General features: G+C 42.8%; 1 protein-coding gene across 9 annotated transcripts in view; it reads right to left on the reverse strand.

Moving 5' to 3' along the window:
• CUX1 (cut like homeobox 1) overlaps positions 1–21,904 on the reverse strand; it is a 276,733-nt gene that overhangs the window by 73,863 nt on the left and 180,966 nt on the right. For 5 of the 9 annotated variants that reach the window (XR_011682422.1, XR_011682420.1, XR_011682421.1 and 2 more), the window contains exons 10-15: positions 16,628–16,732; positions 13,991–14,179; positions 8,362–8,420; positions 3,246–3,294; positions 2,113–2,209; positions 359–1,030 (exon numbers count right to left, since the gene is read on the reverse strand). Coding sequence is in view for 6 of the 9 variants with exons in the window: in XM_071448034.1 (XP_071304135.1) it covers positions 359–1,030; positions 2,113–2,209; positions 3,246–3,294; positions 8,362–8,420; positions 13,991–14,179; positions 16,628–16,732 (1,171 nt within the window). In the remaining 3 variants the exon portion in view is untranslated. The remainder of the gene's footprint in view (positions 1–358; positions 1,031–2,112; positions 2,210–3,245; positions 3,295–8,361; positions 8,421–13,990; positions 14,180–16,627; positions 16,733–21,904) is intronic. The other 4 variants (XM_071448038.1, XM_071448037.1, XM_071448036.1 and 1 more) reach the window with 2 other exon arrangements.

Here is a 21,904-nt window from a genome sequence, read left to right on the forward strand (position 1 = left end):
GAAGCCTGGTCTCAGTAAATAACCTCAAATAAAAACCCCCAAGTTTTTCTGAGGGCTGATACCCCGAGTAGCTGCTGACCCTTTTGGCTCCGTGCTGAGCTGTGGCACGGAGGGGTTGGCAAGTGAGGGCTGTGAGTGTCCCTGCTGCTCACTCCTGCTGACAGGCACCAACCAGTGGCTAAAAAAAGCACAAGCACAGATACGAACCTGCCTGAGTGCTGCAGAGCTGAACTTGCTGCACCTGGCACCTGACCTGGGTGAGAGCAGCAGCAGCAGTGCACAAACAGCCCCGGATGGAGAAGCTCCTGGTTTGGAATGTTTGGAACTAAGAGGAGCAGGGGGGCTGGGGAGCTCTTACCTCTTTGTCTGCCCTGGATGCTGCGAAGAGCCAGGATGTTCTGCTCGTCCGACAGGAACTGCTTCATCTTATGAAATGGCTCCTTGCCTCTCACAGTCAGTTTATTCCATGGCTTTGGCCGGGCCAGGATCTCACTCACAGACCCTTGGGACAGTCCCAACACATAATGTCCAAATATCCGCTGTCCAATATTGTGCTTGATCAACTGCTCTTTCACCTGACGTGCAATTTCGGCCGTGTCTATCTCCTCGCCTTCGGAGATGCTCCCAGCACTTTCTGACTGGCTGGGAGATGGGGCCATGCCATTTACATCCGGGCTTTGTTGTAATGGACTTTGGGAAGATATGGAGTTTGTGCTGTATGGACCTGTTGGAAAAATCATGCTTGTGCTTCCTGCTTCCTGCATTGCCTTGGAGTAGAAGGACTGCATTAGCTGTCGCTGGAGGAGAGAGTTTAGTGCAAATTTTCCTGTGGAGGCCAGGGGTAAGCTGGGGCTCGCCAGGGATGAGCTGAAAAAGTCTTGACTTAAACCCGTTGGTGAGAACTGGTGTGTACCATTAGTATTGGAAGCCTGCTCCCCCGCGTTGCGGAGCAACTGGGAAGGAGGGGAGGCCGGCAAGGTTGCAGGACGCTGACTCTCAGGCTGGTCTTTCCCTTTTCTCCTGGCTGACCCTACAAGGAAGGTCAAACATAATGCATTATGGGGGGTCAAAGAGGGAAAAACCAAGATAAAAAAATGCAAAGTTTGCCCCGCAAAGGGAAAAAGTGCAGATTGACATGGGCCAATGGAGTGGCGGTGGGAGTTTTGGTTTTGTTTGTTTTTGGTTTGTTTTCATTTGTTGGGTTATTTTTTTTTTTATTTTAATTTTAAATTTTTTTTTCCATGATTGAAAATTTTTAAGCCAAACAAGGCCCCCAAAACAAACAACATGCATTTCATGTTTGCACCTTTCTTGTATGTTGCAGCCTGGAGAATCCCCCTTACAGACATTAACACTAGAACAGTTACATGAAGTGCAGTGATACAGTTAAATAAATCCAGTTACAGACAGCAAGTCTCTCTGTTGTCTCTCATTCAAGATATGACTCATTGGACCTGACTGAACCCAAATGCAGCAAACATTTACATTTTGGAACAAACCAATTTGAATAAAGGAATAACCATTAGGTGGATGCACCAAGATCGCTCAGTTAAAAGTCATAAAACACTCAGAATTCAGTAATCCCAGGGCCAGTGGCAACTTTTAACTTTGTTCCAGCTGCAAAAACCATCATTCGAGAATCTGCAAATTCCATGACTTGCCATTTAAAAAATGTGCACACAAGATGTAAAAGCCCACATTAGGAAAGCCAAACAGCAAACACACTTCACTGGGAAGAAAGGATTTTGCTTTCCCAAGCTGACCTGCTGGTGGTAAATCCAAGTGTATCAGACAGGGACACTGTGATCTACATGCAAACACTTTGCATAACACTGTGTGTGGGGGAAAGAGATGGATTTGTTCCCAAACCAGAAGACAGCCTCAAACACTGGTACAGCCTGTAATGCCTCTTCCTTAACCTCTACAGACTCTCTAACTTTTACTTCATTATCCAGCCTATGAAACTACAGAAATCCAACGTTACGCAGTGCTCCTGTTGCTTCTCAATCCTCCTGCCGTGCATGAGCTCAGACACTCAGCTCTCACTCAGCCCTCCCTCCCATCACAGGCCAGCAGAGGCACCCAGAAGAGCCAAAATTTGGGTGGACCTACCGCTCAGGTCGCTGTTGGTGATGCGCAGCGTGGCGTTCTCCGACTGCAGCGAGCGGTTCTTCTCCAGCAGCAGCACCTCCAGCGGCTTGGATGCATCCTAAAGGAAACCAAAGGGGGAGGTTTGTTTCTCAAAGCACTGAGGATATCACTCAGGCACTAAAAAGGATTTCAGAGGGAAGAAAGTTTTTAAAAAACCAAGTGCTTGACTGGTCTGTGAGGGGAGTGAGGGAATTTGCTGGGCACAGAGCAGCAGGAATCACTCCGGGCTCTGGTGGGAGCCATGGAACAGATTCACTGTTTAATTTTCATTGTAAATCATTCATCAATTCTGCATTATTTTGAGATGTGTAACGGAATGTTTTCTTAATCCTACTTATTTTTAAATGGTCCTGGCACGCTTTCCGTTTAAAAGCTGTGGACTTCTTTTAATCTGATTAAAACAGGAGTTAAGATTATATTATTCCTTCTAGGTCAACTGACCCAAGCTAAGCATTTCCTTGACATGCTGCATTTCAGCAGAAACAGTTTGTTCAAAGTAACATCAGTCAGAGAAAACTGCTATTTACTCTCCCCTAAATATCTAACCCTTGATCATTAAAAAACCCATTGAAAATTAATCCCAGGATATCAATATTCAGTTTGGATTTCAGAAACAGGAATTTAATTCATAACCTTTAAACTGAAGTAAGATTAATTTGCTGGAACAGCAGAGCTTTCTCACTACTCCAAGGTTTGTTTTCTTTTGTGAAAAGAAATTTTCAAGGCTAACAAATACTTAAAAATGCTGCAGTCCTTGCACAGTGTGCTGCCTGTACAACAACTCCAATATCTTTAAATGACTCAACTTCACAACATTCTGGTTTACCCACTCCAGCACAGCTGAAATGTCACTTTGTCCTTGACCACTTAAATGAAATTAACAGGCAAAAAAAAAAAAAAAAAAAAAAAAAAAAAAAAAAAAAAGTCCAGTTCAGCTTTTTACATAAGAAAACATCAGAAAAAACAAGGATGGACCCAGAAACCTCAACATCAACAGGAAACTGTCAATGTCAACAACAAGGAATTGCAAGACAAAATTTTTGTTAATCAACTGAGCTACTGAATAAGTAAGAAAACAAAAGTAAGTTCAGTACCTGCGCACCAGAGCTTTCAGATGGTGCAAACTCCATGGATTTCAATATACTGTGGAAGGCAGAAAAAAGAAATTATTTTCTATTTCTCCCTTTTCATAACAACTCCACTAATGAGCATTAACATTATCATGTCCTGCTCTCCAGTAACACCACAAGTGATGACAACTTTCCTTGCAGTAACACAGTCTCCTAATGAATACAGAATAACTCCTCAAACCAGTTATTGGATAAGAAAATTTTCTCGAGCATCATCTAAATCATTCCATATGCAATCCCACCAGGCCAGTTTAAAGTGTAAATTTAAAGGTTAATAAGGATATAACATTTTAAGCTGTCAGAAACAATATAAATTTGTCTGTGAAGCTGGAAGGGAATGAGGAAGTTGTAGCAAAGCAGCAAAACAGGGGAATCACCACTACAGCACAGCACTTTACAGAATATACACCAGCTCACCAGCAAGGAAAATATGCACAAATAATCCTCCCAACCAAGGCACTACAGGCTAAAAGGCAGTTTTTCATTTTAATAACCCCCTCATTCTGTGGCAAAGGGAAGACAAAATGGCCCAATATTTCTTAAGAAATATGAAAGATCCAAATATTTATAAGTACATTAGGAGCAGAATCTGATAGTCTCATTGTCAATATTTTATACAAACAGCGAGCGGTCAGAGGATGTCTCCTTTCAGAGGCTCTCAGTTAGAGCTGTGTCATCTGGCAAACCAGAATCTTACAGGAATCCAGACTTATTACTGTACTTTGTTGGATAATTTTTTTAAAACCAGCCTGCTGCAGGCAGGACATGAACTTTCTCAGACTGAAGCAATAAATGATTTCAGCTTCTTACTGTACAAAGACAACATTCATTTGGTGAAGAAAAACACATAAACACATAGAGATGGTGTTTACACAGCATTTGTCATGTGTAAAACACCAAGAACTCTGTGAGCAGGAACAATCTGGTTAATCATGTATTAAATTGCATTAAACGCTGTGGATTATGTATTAAAGGTTTTGGAATTGCCCCTGGATCTCTGGAAGTGTCCAAGGCCAGGCTGGATGGAGCTGGGAGTAACCTGGGGTAGTGAAGGTGTCCCTGCCCATGGCAGGGGTGACACTGGATGAGCTTTAAGGTCCCTTCCAGCCCAAAACATTCAGTGATTCATGAAATGTGGAAAGTGAGAGGGGAAAAAAGGCAGAAGTCTAGGATTAAGACACAGGAACTAGTTCTGGATGCCATGAGGAGTTAGCCAGGCACCCATTAACTGCCTGAACCTGTTCCTGGATTAATCCAGAGTTAGATGTGCATTAAGTGACACTCTGGAAATCAGGTCTCTGGGCCATTCAAGATCACTCAAAGTCATAGCAAACCCAAAGGAAAAAAAGTCATTCTGAGAAAGAGACCTGATGTATCTTGCATCTGTGTATATTCATTGCACACAGGGTTAATTCTGCCAGCATCCCTAAAATACAGTAATTAATGAAACCACACATTTCTGGCAATCACTTTCATCACATGGCATCACTCAGTGTCACCTCCTGCCTGGCTGTAGGGTGGAGCCACCACCCCACATGGAACATAAAGTGATGTTGTGAAGACTGTGTGGGCACAACAGCTCAGCCACATGCAAAATCAACTTTTTTGTGCTATCAGTGGACTTGTGCCAGTCAAGGGGACAGGATGTGGACTAATGGCTCGAGTTGTCAGAGACCCTGACACCACTTTGACATCCCAGGTGTGTGACTCAGGTGGCAAATCCCCAAAAGCCAAAGTGTTTCTAGGCACAGCTCTGCATCCCAGGACCCCAAGGTGCTGGGGGAGATAAATGCACAGAGACTCATCCAGGGAAAACCCCAGCCAGGTCTCTGCTCCTATGAATTCTGCAGGGAATAACCTCTGCAGGGACAGCCAGTCCTAATGCACATCCTCATGATGCCCAAATGAGGGGACTCATTTGAATTTTAAACCCAGTTTGAACAGTAAATTATCACGTGGCAAATGTCCCATGGGAAATCCCATTTCAGCTCAGAGCAGTTGTGACCCCACTTACCACAGGTGGGTTTGCCATGGGGAGCAATCCAGCAGCATTCCAAACACCTTCCTTCCTCCTGGGTGAGGCCAAACCAGAAAAAGCTCCTCTCTCCCAAAAGGAGCAGGTGTGAGAGGTGCCCTGACCACACAGTGCTGCCCCCAGAACCAGGCTGACAATGGTTGGAAGCATGAACCTGGTTATGGTTATATTTGGTTCTCCACACCAAAAATCTGCCTCTAAAGCCCTGATCCTGTCATCCCTCTCCTTGCACAGATGATGCATTTTGGTTCTGAGCACCTGCTGCCAGCTGGGACCTTCAGGGAGGATCCTGAGCCTTGCAGCAGCTGTGTTTGCAGTGAGATTGGTGCTGGCAATGTGTATTCAAACCTTGGCTGGAAACCTACTGACCTCTGCCTACCTGAAGGGGATTCTTTGCTAACTGAATTAACTTTCTGACAATTTCACAGGTAATTTCCTACACAGTTGAAACACAAAATATACTAAAAATCAAGCTGATGGCACCTCTAATTGCCCTAAGAGGAATATTCACTCCAGCAGGTTCATTTTAAAAAGAATGTAAAAGTTAAACATGTCAAAAATGACTCTCCAAATGTGTCACAAAAGACACATTCTCCTCAGGTATATGAGGAAGCACAACATTTCTTCTTTGGATTCCAGGAATATCTTTGCCCATGAGATCTTGACTCAATCTGTGGCTCAAGATCAGTTACCTGCTTTTTAAAGAAATGATCTTGTGACTTGAATCTGCACATCTAAGAAGACTTGAAAGATCTGACTGTAAAGCAAAGTGTGCATTGGGACAGCTTGACTTTCTGTTCATCTGATCCCAGCTGCAAAGGCAGCAGGGTCAGCCCTGTCGTGCTACTTGAGAGGGAGCTGAAGGCACAGAGAGCTCTCAGATCTCAAAAATAGGTTTAGAAGCCATTGGGCACAAAAGCCAAGGCAGAAAGTGAAGAATTCTCCCATCCCAGATCTTGACATGGGCCCCCTAAGTTCCTCCAGGCAGGGCAGGGGTTGGCTGATATTGAGACCCTCAGTCCAGCTTGCCTCTAACATCCAGGAAGGGTTAAAGGAAATTTATCAGTGCCAAAACACCTTAAAAAATCATTCTATTCCTGCTCTACTGACAAGATCTCTTTTCTCTAGGTGCAAATGTTACGAGCAGCTCATTTCTGTCAGTGTTCCAGGGCACAAGGCAGGTGCAGCAAGATTCAGTGTGAGGGCTGCAGATTTACAGCAACAGGCTTCTGCAGCCTCATTTACAGCAAGTCTCAGCTCAGATCAGACTGTCACTGCCAGGGGATGCACACTGAGCCCTCAGCACACCACCTGGGTTAGATGGAGCATGGGAATGCTGTGAAGCAGCTGCTTGGAGGATGCAGCATTTTGAGATCCTCAGTGCTCTCTCGGAGGGTCTCAACCCTCAGACCAGCCCACAGGATGATGATGGACCCCAGGGCCTTTACAAGCCAGCTATCAATCCACAAATTAGGGATATAAAAGCTGGAACAGCTGGGAAAAAACAGGGTTAATTTACTGGCACCCAACCAGGGCCACTTCCAGCAGAGTCTCCCCTTTATTTCTCTGCAGGCTCACCCTGAGCAGAAGCACCATATGAAGCCTCCTGTGTCATAGCTTCTCTGATCTGCCTTTCCACCCCTGCCCTCATGTAAGTCAGTGTTGTAAAAAAAAAAAAAAAATTAAAACATTGGTATTATCACCAGGAATACAGGGTTTGTATTTATATAAAGTACATTATATTTGTACATTATTATATAAAGTACAAATGCAAAGTAAGCTTAAATGACTACATTCAATGAGTATATTGGGTTCTTGGCACCTTAAGTCTGGCTTTAAAGTCCTGGTGCTGTTGTATTAAAACTTTGCAATAAAGCAGGTAGGATTCAAAACTCATTTGTTGTTTCAGCACATTTACATTTAATATCTTATGCAAGAAGCTGGAAGGTTGTAGCCTCATTCCCATTCACTGCTTTACACATGAGGACATAAACTGGCTAAAACCTGAAGCTGTTCCCTTAACTCAGGAGAGGGAGTGGATGTATTTACCCCTAATCACTACATGATGATGCTATTTTGAGCCCAGGTAATAATCAGGTAAAATGACCAAATAAATGGTCAATTCATTTAATTCTAGTGAAAATTATACCCCTACATCAGGGTGTGCTGCAGCTGGTGGTGAACCAGAACCTCAGCCAGCGTGGCTTGAATAAATCAGCACCAGGGGCTGGGCAGTTGTGGGGCTTGCAAATCCAAATCTGCTTTCCATATTCTCCAGGGAGGTGTAAACAAAAGCACATGACTACCAGCCTCATCTGAAATACCTCATTAAACCAGGGAATGGGTTATTTCAGCCTTTTTAAAACACACACAGAAATGCCAGAATGATGAAAGAAGAGATGGGAGTTTCTCGCAGTTATTTAAACCTTGACACTAAACATATTTCCAGTCAGAAAAGTTCTCTTCTGAACCTGACAGCTTAACTTGTTATAGTTTAAAATGAGGCTCTTTTAAGTCTCTTAAGAAAATCCCTTGAAATAGGAAGAGGCTGTTTGTGGCTTTAGTTTAAAACCACAATATATTAGCAAAAATATACAGTGAAACAAGCCCAGCATTAAACTGGTAAGTGCTGAGCACTGGCAGGCAGGAGCAGAGAAAAGGTACCATGGCCAAAGGCTCTGCATGTCATTTTTGGTCCACTTTACCCTCAGCTGTTGGCTGGAGATTTTTAAAGAGTGGTCCACCTAAAACACCACAGATTTTGAAACTTTTTTTCCCTTTGTGGACAATAGTTTCAGTGGCTTTTCTTCGTGGACATGTGTTTTATTTGCTATTGTGATTCTCTGCTGCAACAAAAAGGAGCACTCTCAGATATAGCAGTTCCACTGTTTCTGGATGCAATTTCTGCCAATATTCCCAATTTCCTCGTCTTTGTGGTTTTGACTGAATTTTTTATTGTTCCAAGAACACAGATTTGTGGCTTCATTTAACAAGCACTGTTCAACCAGAGTTTGTGAAAAAATTATGTAAGCATTTAACACTTACTTTAATTCTTTCTTAACCTCTTCATAATCAGCCTGTCCTTTCAGTTTTTCTTCCAGTTGCTTTAAAAGAGAGAACATGGATTTAATTATTTACATTGTTTTTTTTTTCTGCAGGCTTTGAAAATCATCTTCAAATTATTCCATATATACAGCAGTGCACAAGTGAGGGTTAATGACTCATCCCTAATTTACATATATTAGAAAACAAACTATAACCAATTAAACGTAAACACAATTATACCTCGCTCATCCTTTGTTTACAGAGTGCCAAGAATGACAGAATTCAGTGGGTCCCAATTTGGCTGCTTGCAATGTCACTGTCATGTGCTCAGGGAAGAGATTGGGGGATGAAGGTATTAAAAAAAAACCAAAAAAATGGGGCAGCTGAAATTTTCAGGGAGATTGAGTAAACAAGCAGGATGCTTTGGCACACACTGTATTCTTAATAGGACAGTTCTTGATAACCTTATCTACATGATAAAAAGAGCAGACTGAAGAAGCTGCTGTTGACTGGAATGCTTTAGGCTTGGAAGGCTCCTACAGCACCTCAACAGCTGTACCAGGGGTTTTTTACAAGCATTACTGACCAGAGAGGGAGCACTGAGGCCACCCCAGCAGCTCTGCCCCACCCAGGGTGGCCTCAAAGGCTTCTCCTGGCTCTGAGGATGCCCCAAAGGCTGAACCAAACCCCCTGCCACCATCCAGAAGGCAATGGCACACACTTGGGCCTTACCCAGCTCCCACCAAAGTGCTCATCACTATGGGGTAAATGCTTCAGGAGGCCTAAAACATATTGATACATAATTGATGCAGTTCTGTTGCTTGCAGAAGCCACATTAATTCCAATAATTTCTTTGCTTAGTGCAGGCACACCTGATCTAAGCAAAGAACAGAACTTACTGGCTTGCAACTTCCATGGATAAATTCAGGCTAGCTCTGCTTCAGTTCATTTTTGGTGTTAAAATTGGCACAGAATCCCAAAGGTCACGGGAAACAGAAATAACACAAGGACATATCACCTCAAAGACAGAGAATCTACTTTGAAAAGGAAAGGAATATATGACATGAAAAAGAAAAATAGGACTTTATGTCCGAGAGAGGCTGCCTTCAGGGGAGAAGGGAATTCAAGATCCTCCACCCACTCTAGGGCTGCTCTTTGCATGCAGGAGGAGGGCAGGGGAGGGTTGTTGGAACTTGGATAATTTTAGCAAAGCTGTTTAAAATGCAGCCCCACACAGCTGTGCAGCAGCCCAGTTATGGGGCATGGAGGCAGGGCTGGGGAAACAGAATTGGGAGCCTGCTCCCTGTGCTGTCTTCCCTACAAAGTCAGAGAGTGGGTATCACAAAGCTGTACAAACCCCAAAATGATGCAGCACAGCAAATCCATGGGCTGAGTCATCTCAGTCATTTAAATGAGGCTTCTGCAGATGCCAACAGGAGCATGGTGGGGCTTTGTGGGACCTCCAGCTATTCTGCCATTTTTAAAGGATTTCCTACCCAGCCCTGTGCAGCTCTCACACTGCTGACAGGTCTGCCCTGCCATCAGCACAGCTGTTAAGGAGCAGTGACAAAGTGGACAGCAAGGTTACCAATCCACAGCCCTCTCAAGGCCCTGTTCCTGCTGTTTGCCACCACAGCCCAGCATCCTCAGCACTGCTGAGAGAGGAATCTCCTGCATGAAGAGCCAGGCTCAAGGAGCAGCTCTTAATGGATCCCAGGAGCTGCTGCTCAGTGTGGAATTTGCACTCTCTGGGACAGTGATGGAACGAGTGGCCTCTTAGAAAGGTCTTGTGTCTTTTGTCATCAGTGGCTGTGCAGTCAGTCAGTTGTGTTAAAAATAAAAATGAAGTGTCTGTTTTAGCTACAACCATTTTTTTTTCACCTGGAATAAATACAGGGCAAGTTTTAGTAGTTTTGTCTGGCGTGTCCTGCTTTGCCAAATTCCAGTTATTGTCTGGAACTATAGGAAGCACTGACTTTGCTTTAGATAGCAGACACAGTGCTTCAGGAAAATCCTGCTTGATGTGACCAGGAAAATCCTACAAAAAATAAAGATGTTGGAGGTTTTGACAATTTACAACACGTGTTGAAATCTCATTATGGGGATGTACTACACAGTCCCAGGGCCTGAGGTCTCACATTTTGAGGAGGGTCAGCTACAACAGGCCATGAGTTCAAGCAGCTTTTCAAGCTGCAGCTCAACACTGAGCAAAACACAGTGACTTCAACAAAGCATCCAGGTGGAGTTTGTAGTGCATCAGGTCAGGCTGGAGAGGGATCTTTAAATTAAACCAGTGAGCCAAAGAGCCCTTGGTACTGGGAGGAGACTCAGCATCAGAGCTGAGAGTTTTCCAAGTGGTCACAGGCAAGGGGAGGACCTGCCAAACCCCAAGAGATCCTTCTGCTCTCCTTGGTCTTGTCACTCTGTCCTTCTGTCTCTGTAAATCCACTGCAATTCACCCTTTCCTTAACTCTGTGACTGGTAACATTTTGGGTCTGGAGCAGAGGAACTTTTACAGCAGGAATAACTGGAAATATATACTAGTTCTCAGTATAAAAAGGACCAGAAGAAATTTAAAACAAGCAATACCCTGGATTAATATGTTAGTTACTTAGGCAAGGGTATGCTAAGAAAACAGCCTTTTGTAGAAACAGAGATAAACCACAAAAAAGCTAAAGATTCCCATTTAATTGGAATCTGTATTAAATGTAATTCTGTGCTGGGAAGTGCTATACTGTGCCAGAGTATTTCTGGAATATTTAGGTACAAAACACAGGTAGAAAAATAAAGAAAAAGAAGAGATATTGACAAAATGCAGCTGTTTTGGACTCTCAGGTACTTGCTACAGCAATATGACAACCAGCAGTATTTTACTTTGGATTGTATAAAAAACACAGACATCCATCATTCCCAAGTACCTAATACAGAGATTGTTGCCATGGAAAACCTGCACCTAAACATCTACTTTAGTAAACAATATAAACTAACAACTGAGGATGCAGTGCCTGTGTAGAAACAGAACATTTAGGCACTTGGCATCTTCCCAGTCAATGACTGTTTTAAAATGTATTAGTATGGTAATTGTCTCCAAGAACCCTGTAAAATGCACAGAACATGGGACAACAAAGGTTCAAGCTGTGAGACAATCTGGAGGAACTAATATCTTGCACTAAATATCAACCTGGTTAATTCAGACAAAATATATTCCAATGACCTCCAACACACAAAAATGCAGGAGCCAGAGGGCAGAAGGAATGGACTGGTGGCTTTTCTGCATATTAAATTTGCAAATATCCCACGTTAAAGAATCATCTTGCATCTGTGGTGTGAATAAACACATGTCAGAGCATGCAGGGATTGGGTCCCTCCTCATGTTATTTAGAAAATACAATCACTACTGTATTATTAACTGAACTGGCATAGGTAAATAGCAGGGGCTGTATTGAGGGGCTTAAAACATTTCAATAACCATTAGATTAACATTGTAGTTCAATTTAGAGTGATCAACTCACATTACTGAATTTTAACTGGGTAGCAGAGACATTCTAGCACCCAGCCACAAAGGGTTAATACAGTTAGAGTGAGAAAAGCCTTGTTACTAGAGGACATATTTTGATTATTAGATCAGATGAAGATAAAGAAGCAATAATTTTGAAAGTATTTCTGTATTGTTTCATTAAGTCATAGAGTATTAAACAATTCCCCCAAGATACAGGTTGAGAACATTGCTTTAATTTGTGAAACTGTGAGTTGTTTTCTGTGGAGGCAACCATTAAAATCTCTGTTATTTCAGAAGCAATTCCTCCATAATCAAACAGGAGATCAGCACATTATGACTGAGATTTGGTACTTTGTACAACCTGTGCCTGGCACAGGCTTTCCCCCAGCACTTTGGGGTGAAAGTAAGTATTTGGAAATATTTTTATAGCTGCAATAAATAAGGTTAAAGAGGGTTGAAATGCCTAAAACTTTATCAATAGAGGCACTACATCAGCCACTATCAACAGAAAGCTAAATACAGAGCATTAGCCAGGCAAGGCTATGAGAAAATGGAAGGAGATTACTGAAATGAAAATCAAAGACTTGCTCTGTCATTTCTATGATCCTACTCCCTTTGAAGTTAATGGCTAAACTAATACTGACCTCACCAGGAACATGCTTTATTCCAAGAAAATCTGTCAAGTGCAAGGATTCAAGATATTTTCTATCAGGCTTTATGAAAAAGTAAAATAAAAAAATCCCCTGAACATGGGTGCAGCCAGCAGAATGTGTCCCTCAAAACCAGGGCAGCTCCTTTTTCCCTCACTAAAAGTGGTGCCCACATGGTGCCAGGTGGGCAGAGACTGATACTGTCAATGGAGTTACATAATAAGTGTCCTTTGCTCCACTGAATTTTCATAAAAATTCTGCAAAGCCAGCTTAAAGCATGCAGAAAACACTGACTGCAACACTTCAGCTTTCATTCCTAACAGGTCTCTCTCCATGTGAATTATGCTCCACCACAGCAAAACCAGTAACTGCTAAAAAATGTCAGAATTAGAGCAATTTGTAAGAGTTTCAATTGAACATTAAATCATTCTGATAGAGCAAAGCTGCCCACGCCACAGTCAGAGCTGAGTGGGAACTATCAGCCTCCTGCTCTCAGAAAACTCTCAGACTATCAAACCTGCAGAACTACCAAGTCTTTAATGGAAGAGATAAATTTATCTTGTTTACACTTTGGAGCTCATAGATGGTGGAACAATGAAGGAGACAGGAGTTACAGGAAACTGATTCATACCCCACGTCAGGAATCATTTCTCATGCTCACTCAGACATCAGAACTGTGTGGGCTCAGCACAGGGAAAGTGAAACTGCCCAAGAGAGAGGTAAAAGGGTCATTCAGAGAATTCTTAGCTGTTCCTTCTGGTTCTAGTGCAGTGCTGCTCCCATGTAAATGAGTAGGGCCAGACTGCTAATTGTAAATGGGAATTATTGTGCAGCAAATACACAGTTAAAAAAAGAATTAAATGGTTATTTGTAATAATAAATAAATAAATTGTTATTATTTAAATAATTAAATGGTTATTATATAAATATATTCTTCATGTCCTGATTTTACTTGTTTCTATGCCCTAAATGATAAACTAAAATCTAAATGATACACCTCCCATTTCCAGTGGAGAGAACTGGAGGGGGTAGCAGGGACATTGAAAGATAAACCAATTCCTTGCAAATCTTCATTATGTATAACTGGAATGGGAATTAAAAGTTTGAAAATCTAAGAGGGATTTTTCTGTGCTTTTTCAGTTTGACTGTTTCATTGCATATCCATGCTCAGTGTCTGTTGGGGTTTGGTGGTGGTTTTAATCCTAAAGGTAGCCTTGTCCAATGTGCAAAAATACATTTCAAAACAGTAAGGACTGGGCCATTTAGAACTTAAAGAACCTGTGATCCCTTAAAAACCAAATATCCAGGGGTGGAATGGGGTGGGTTTGAAGGTCCCTTCTCACTCAAACCATTCAGTGATTCCATGAATGCCACAGAAACCAGAACTCAGACACACCCTGAAGAATCCAATGGCTCAGGACCACAGGAAACCCCAATATCAACATCTCTGAGACATCCTTTGGGCAGAACCAAGCCTTACTTTGAGTGTGCTGTTCTTGGCTGTCAGCTGCTGCTCCAGCTGGGAGATTTGGCTGCTGGAGTTCTCCCTCAGCTTGGTGAGGCTGCCCTGGAGCCTCTGCACATCCTCGACGAGCTGCGCGATCTCGCGCTCCTTCGCCGCCAGCTCCACTTCCAGGCTGGAGCGGGTCAGCACCTCGATGGCCTGCTCCTGCAGGGAAAACACCATCAGGGCACACAGGAAGGAAGGAAACTGGCAATTCCTAAATCTGGGACTCCTCTGATTGACATTGGGAATGTGGAAGATGGAATTTCCTCCACCCCAGGACAGCTCTCTGGGAAAGCAGGGATAACAGAGGGAATAAATTTCTCTATTTCGTAAGTGCACTGGAAAGATGCAGCAGTGAAAGTCAAAGGATTCTATTTAGATCTATTTATTATTAATAGCCCAAGTGCTTTGACAACTATGAAAATCTGTGCTTACAAAATACTAATCAGATAAAATATTCTGAAGTAATGGAGCAGAATTTCTTAATCAGGAACGGCAGAGCCATGTGCCTGTGGCTCTCTGCATGCACACTGCACGTTTCAGGCAAAATTGTCAAAAATTGCCCCAAACTGCTACTTCCAATGAACTTGATCCTTGCATGAAAATTGTTCATGTTAACATTATTGCAAGCATCCCTCCATGGGGAAGAAGAGAGATGTGACAGCTCTAAGACAAGGCCATTCTCCCTTTGGTCATCATTTTCAGAAATTCTCTTTCCTAAATCTTCCTTCTTCCAGTTTCCCACAGCTGTAAAATCTGTCCTCAAGTCTGAAACTTCCTCTCTGGACTGACTTCCTGGGAGGACAAGGAATCAGAGAGGTCCAGAAGGAGGCAGATCCATTCAGAAAAGATAATAGAGACTAATTGCACCATCTCTGTCTCCTTCTGTGCTGGGAGATTACAGCTGTGATGCACTGGGGAGCTCTGAGCCTCCTCCATGGATAAAGTGAGGAAAGCCTTGGGCCTGTGTGGGGGGCAGATGCAGCCCAAGGAGGGGCACACATTCCATTAAAGAGCCCAAAATGCATCTGACAAAGGTTAATGGCTGTTCCTCAGAAGCACCAGTGAAGGAGGAGAGAATCCATTCAGCAAGAGGCAGATGAAGATGGTGAGCACTAAACCAAAGATCTGTGGTGAAAGAGAGAATTCACCCCAGTGACACCCTGACAGCTGAAGGTGACACTGCAGCAGATTGAAATATACTCCATACCCTCTTTTCTGGGAATGCAGGAACAACAAAATCCCCTTTTCCATATCTTCTAAACATTCAGCTTGATTCTCAGTGACTACACCCCGCTGCACTCACAGAAAGCTGCATGTACTAACAGCAGTTAACAACACTCTCCTATTACACTGAATTATACTTTTAACTTGAAAAAACCTCTAATTTGCTTGCATGAAACATCACAAGTTGTATAATCATCTGCTGCTTGTGCCTATTGAGACTAGAACGTAGAGTCTGAAATAAGATAGATAATGATCATTTTCATCCTGCAGTAGTTGTCATATTAAATATAAATGAAGTGCAGAAGTACTATTAAATACAAGAAAGACCTAATGTTAAAATAATGATAAGACTAGGACACGAGATAGGAAGAGGCAGGTAATTCAGAGTTACAAGTGATATTCAGGCGCTTTATTTTCTGTTTTGCAGCCTACTTGCCTATCTTTTGACTTCTCTGAGAAAATACTGGGTTGTATTAATAGACAACCAAACAGATCTGGAGGACTTATGGTTTGTTACTCATTCTCTGCAAATGATTTTTAAAGGCAGCCATGTGTTCCTCTGCTATCAGTGTCAAGCATGTATAAGGCTTGCAAAGAAAAAAAAAAAAGCAATGATTTCTTTTGTTTCTTAAATCTGCTGCTTAGAAGTAGACTAAATTTCACTTAATTGCATCTTTACATTTAAATACTCCTATTTCTCCTTTGGCAAACAAAAATCAAAATAATCTGGCTGCTCATCTGTGATACCTGCTCCAGCTGGAGCCCTGGAACAGCCCCCTGTGCCTGCAGGTCCCATCAGCAGCCTTGGCTTTATTCACAACCACACAGAGGAGGCAACAAGCAGGAGTACAGGGGATCTTCTCAATTCTCCAGGTATTTCTAGGTGTAATTCTCAGTTTAGATACAGCCAGTGAAAACTGCAGTGGTATCAAGTTCATTTCCAGTTTTTCTGACAGCACAGACGTGGAGTTAGGAGGGGCAGGGAGCTCTGGGTGCCCTTGGGATGGAGCCACACCTCAGGGCCCCATGTGCTGATGGCCACCAAGGCTCTCTTGCTGCCTCCATTTCTCCTCTCAGCCATGTGAAATGGCTGATGCTGATGCTCTCAGCCCTGTGAAATGATTTCTGAAGGCTGTGCTGTCCATCTGGAGCAGGGAGTGATGGATCACCCCAGAGCCAAGTCACCTCTGTCCTTCCCGTGGTCTCCTCCAGCCACCAACCCCCTCAGAAGCTGAACCCCACCACAATCCCAAAGGAACACCATTCCCTTCCAGTTAAAATATGACTTCAAACAGCTGTTTTTATAGCTGTGGGCATAAATTGAAGGAGCTGTAGTGCAGGAATGTCAGAAACCTGTAAGAGTCAGTAAATATTTTCTCTCACCACATCAGGTGCCTTCTGGATCTGTGTAGCAAGTTGGAGAGATTTGTTAGCTGATGAGAGCTGCTCCCTTAAGGTCTCTGCCTCTCTCTGAGCCACCTCTGCCCTCTGAAGGAAATGAAAAGGGGTGAAAAGAGAAAGTACATTCAGTTTAACAACTGACAATTATTACAAGAACATTCATCAATTCATGCCTGACTGAATATAATTGATTTTCCTAAACACTCAACCTAATAAATGTTAGAAAAAAACATAGAATGTGATGGATTTTTATTTTAAACAGTACAAGGAAGAAATAATTGAGCGATTATGACAGTAATTTAACGCTAGGAGCAAGGAATCCCCTGCTGATACTAATGCTGCAGCCCACTGAATTTCCCAGACTGAATAAATACAAGTGGAAATGGAGTCTTTTTATTCAATTTCTTTCTATTCTCATAGACCAAGTAGATTTTATTGCAAGACTCCTCATGGGAATAATTCTCATGGGTAAATGCTGAATTAAAAGATATTCTGACCACTCTCTCAAACACACATACAATGTTGTGGGCTGTCTTTCTGCAGTAATTATTCCCTAAAACATGAATTCTTAGATTCTTTTCTTTCAGCAGGTCTATTTATTCAACAATATTTAACCCTAAAGTGACAATTTTGCACAGCTCAGGTACCAGCTGCTGAGGATTTATGTAATAGCTGATAAGCCTCTGATTTGGCCACTGGTCAAAATTCCCATCTAAATATTGAATAGTGATAGAAAGGAGAAAGACAGAATGATGAGAGAAAATTGTCTGTATGAGAGTTTGGGTAGAGACAGATGGATCAGTAACTTCAGGCAATAAATAGCAGCAAAGTCCTTTTCATAACTGTCTGTAAGCTTCTGTTAGAAATGGAACAAAACCTGGTTCTTTTACAATATACACTCCTCCTGGCAAGACTGTCTTCTCTCTTTTTAAAAAATGTATTTTATTGTTATAAAACCACACTGCTTTCCTCCTTGAGTAATCACTGCTTTTTGCCTGGGCTACTCCATGCAAATCATGCTGTGCTTTCAGAAAATAGCCAAAAATAATTTTCTATCTCCACTTCCAAGACCTATCCCCAATTCTACCAAATCCATCAGCTGCCACCAGTGAAGGTCACAACTTTTCTTGACCAGCTGATGGATCCCTTCCTTCATGGAATGATAAATTCCTACTGCCATTTTTGAGCCACTCAATCTTCCACTGACTCCTGGCTAATCCTTTGGAAAACCTAGGTCTAAAATCTAAATATAAATCTAAAATAATGAATATAGAACATAGAACAAATACAAAACCTGTAGTGAATATAAAATTACAGTGAATATAGAAGCTATAGCAAATATACAACTTATAGTAATATAAAACATATAATGAATATAAAATCTATAGCAAATATAAAATCTATAGCAAATATGAATCCTACAGTCAATATAAGCCCTGTGTGTGTGTGGTCTCTGACTTCCTCCCCAGTCAAAGCACTCTCTGCATGTTTAATCAATGAGTAAACTAACAGCAATCAAATACTAAATGCATCATCTGCGCTATTTGCTCACAACATTGTATTAAATGATTTTGCTTAGGTTCTACAGCTGTAATTAAAATGTGATTGTAAAAAGTACAGTGACGTGGCTCCAATAATCAGAGCAGGGGACACAGCCTATTGTGTGCTGAGAAAACGTGGAAACAGCAGCAAAAAAAAGGCACAAAAAGAGGGATTTATGTTGTTTATGTGGCTGATAATATTAGGATAAATACTGAGCTAACAATACACATTGAGATAAATTATTTTCTGGTGTTTTATTAGACGTGCAGCTACATATATTGATCTAATAACTGCAGAACAACTCCAGCAAAGCAGGACAAGTTACTACACTGTGGCACTTGCTCTTCCATCTACTGCTGGATAAGTAATGGGTTTTGCAGCCTTGAGCAATTCTGCTGATGGCTTCCATTCAGTGCAGCATTGTTTGGAGAATCTATTCAGCTCGCATGCAAGCAAACCACAGAGGATATTGCTAATAGGTGCTACATCTGCATATACAGTGAGCTGTCAGCTGCCCTTTCTGCACAGCCTCCCCAGCCAATTCCCAACACCTGTTGTGATCCTCAGAATAATACCAGACAAGATTTCATACCAGGCATTGTTAAAAATACATCAGCACAAACTCTGGGCAGTTCTATTTGGGCAATACTGGCCAATTCCCCCCCTCTCAGAGAATGGAAGCTTTTTAGAGGCAGAATTACAGATGTGCTCAGTGTCTGGAAAGCACTTTTGGGTGCTATTGCAGTATAAATTATAAATAACTCACAAAACCCTGTTAAAAGAATGCTAGCTCCAAATTTGAGCACTTACAAGTTTGGAAAAGCCAAGCCCAAAGCTGGTGCTCAGCCACCCTGTGTGAGGGTTCAGGAGTGGGATGGCATCACACAGGACCTGCTGTGGCTTTTCCAATGAGATTTCCCCAATGAGATGCCCTGCTCCACCAGCTCTGAGAGGAACAGGGCTTGCTGAGTGATCTTCTCTTTGTCCTCTTATTCCCTGTGTGATCTTCATTGGCTCTGGCATTAACCCCTTCCTCATGGGAGCTCTGCTGCACCACCAGAGTGCCTCAGGACATGAAGGACTGCACTGGCTCAAGCCCTGTGTGGGTTCCTGGACCCCTGGCACATCTCCCTGCACAGCAGCCCTGGCTGGAGGCTCCCAGCCTGGCAGGAGCTGCCCCTGCCCAGTGGCTGTGGAGCTGCTCCCCTGCCAGACCCTCTGGGTTTGTCTCTTCCACTGCCACCCCTCTCTGCTTGTCACTCTGTCCCCTTCCTAATTCATTTAGGAGCACCCTCTCTGTCCCCTCTGTGCTCCAGGCAGGCAAACCCAGATCGTACCTCACACCACCTAAAGAGCATCCACAAACTTCCAGAATGAGCCTTACCCCCACGATTTCCTCCTTCCTCTTTTCTTCCTTCCTCTTTTCTTCCTTCCTCTCCTTGTTGCTTCTTCAAATGTCCTCACAAAAGGTCCTCCAAGTGTCCCTGTCCTGCTGTCTGTCCCCATTCCCTGCTCACCAGGAGCCCCTCTCCCTGTCCTGCTCCCATGCTGATGTCTCCAGTCATGGCAGGGGCAGCCTGGGGAGTGTCTCCCCTCCTTGTGCTCCCACAAAATCTCACATCACACCCAGAGAAAGCAGAACCTGCCTGGTGGATGCTCACCCAGCCAGAGCAGTGACTGCAGTGTGCCTGGGACAGGCACCAGCAGCAAAGCCTGAACAAATTCAAACCAGATTCTGCTGAGTTTCTGTGAACTCTTTTTTCCAGACTCTTATAGGCTGGCCAAACTTGAGGCTGTTTTTTAATTATTATTATTTTTTTTATTTGTCTACTTGAAGCAACAGAAGATACAACCCTGAGAAAAAAGGGAACCATCCCTCATCAAACCCCTTCTATTAAATCTGGGCACAGCAGGCTCCTCACCAAAACAGCAAGAAAAACTTGTAACATCTGAGAGAAAATGGTTTCTTTTTTTCCTAATCTTGTTCTTAAAAATGGTTGAACAATTTTTCCTGAAGTAAGAAAAAAGAGAGCAGCCAGAGACAGGCGCCCAGTATGGAAAATGGCTAAATCTGAGGAATCTTGCACAACTTGGAGCCACTGCAAAGTTCACAAAACCTTCTGTTTGTGTGAAACTGTCCCACTTCAGCTGAGAAATACAGAGAGATTCATAGAATTACAGAAAGGGTTTGGAGGGGAGCTTAAAGCCCATCCAATCCCACCCCCTGACGCCTTCCCCTGTCCCAGGCTGCTCCAAGCCCTGCCCAGCCTGGCCTTGGGCACTGCCAGGGATGCAGGGGCAGCCCCAGCTGCTCTGGGCACCTGTGCCAGGGCCTGCCCACCCTCACAGCCAAAAATTCCTTCCCAATATCCCATCCATCCCTGCCCTCTGGCAGTGGGAAGTCATTCCCCCCTGTCCAGAAATTCCAGCCCTTGTCCCAGGTCCCTCTCCAGCTCTCCTGGAGCCCCTTTAGGAACTGGATATTCCACAGCACAGTTGCTTTTCACCAGTCAGTGCTAAAACTCTTGGTTTCCTGCTCCCAAATCCTATGCACAGCCTAAAAAAACCCCTCAATGACCAGTGACAGCCACACAATGGCCTTGATGAAGCTCATGCAAATCTAACGTTGCCCAAAATCCTATTTTTCAGCACAGTTCAATTGTACAATTCCTCCACCACTGTTTTCTAGTACAGAACTACCTCCCTGGTAACAAAATATTTCCAAATAGTTCCATTTTCCTTCATAGAGCAGGTAAATATTGTACTGCTCACAGTGGAGCCACGAGGTCACGATTGTAACGCTGCCATGTGCTTTCCAATTAAAAATAGAAAAAATAAAAAGCCTTACACAATATATCCAGTTTAAATTATTCTCCTTGTTTCCTGACAAGATAATGAATAGCATGAACTGAGTGCTCTTCTACTTACAGTAAAATGTTAATTTGATCAAAGACCAGTGGTGTGAACAGCAAAATGAGATACTAATGTGAAAAAAAATGTATAACCTTTCCCTTAAAGTTCCACCAGCCCAACTCTATTTCCTTATTCCATGCTAAATTCAGTGCTGGATGTGGGAAAATCTTCCTATGGGCGAGGAGGGGGTATTATCACAAGTAATTCTGCTGCAGTTAATGAGCCTGGTTATGGCAGCAATCACCACGCTTGGAGCTGACATTCAGACTTGCAAGCTGCTGCAAAAGCTGTGTTTCTTGGACTACAACATCAATTAAAACACACTGGTTCAATGTGCTTTAATTTCCTAACTTTTCAGATATAAAAATTTGCTATAAAACCTTTAGATAGCCCTAACTTCCACAGACCAGCAGCAAGGTTAGCAGAACATCAGGGACATGAAAGATTTTTCAGGGCTCTGGCACCTATTTTTTCCAACAATGGAGAAATACACGAAAAAAAAAAAAGAAATAACTCCACCAACCAGAAGAGAAGAGGTTGGGCTGTCTTCATTCTTGTCTTCAGGCTATTGCACTTTCCTCTGTGTGCTGAAAGGCTGCCAGATAAATGTATTCCCAACTGATAGCCAGGCATTTGCAGGAAACCCATGTTTGCATGAAAATAATATTAACCATATTTTGCCTTTATACAGAACTTCTCCGTGCAAGGATCTCAAATGCCCTTTGCAAAGGAAACGTTTTTATTCCCATTTTACAGACAGTGAAATCCCAGGATTAAGTGAATGCCTTCATCTGCCATGAAGCA

Source organism: Agelaius tricolor, unplaced genomic scaffold (genome assembly GCF_023055355.1).
Source record: "Agelaius tricolor isolate 1412-34295 unplaced genomic scaffold, bAgeTri1.0.p SCAF_25, whole genome shotgun sequence".
Classification (NCBI taxonomy): domain Eukaryota; kingdom Metazoa; phylum Chordata; class Aves; order Passeriformes; family Icteridae; genus Agelaius; species Agelaius tricolor.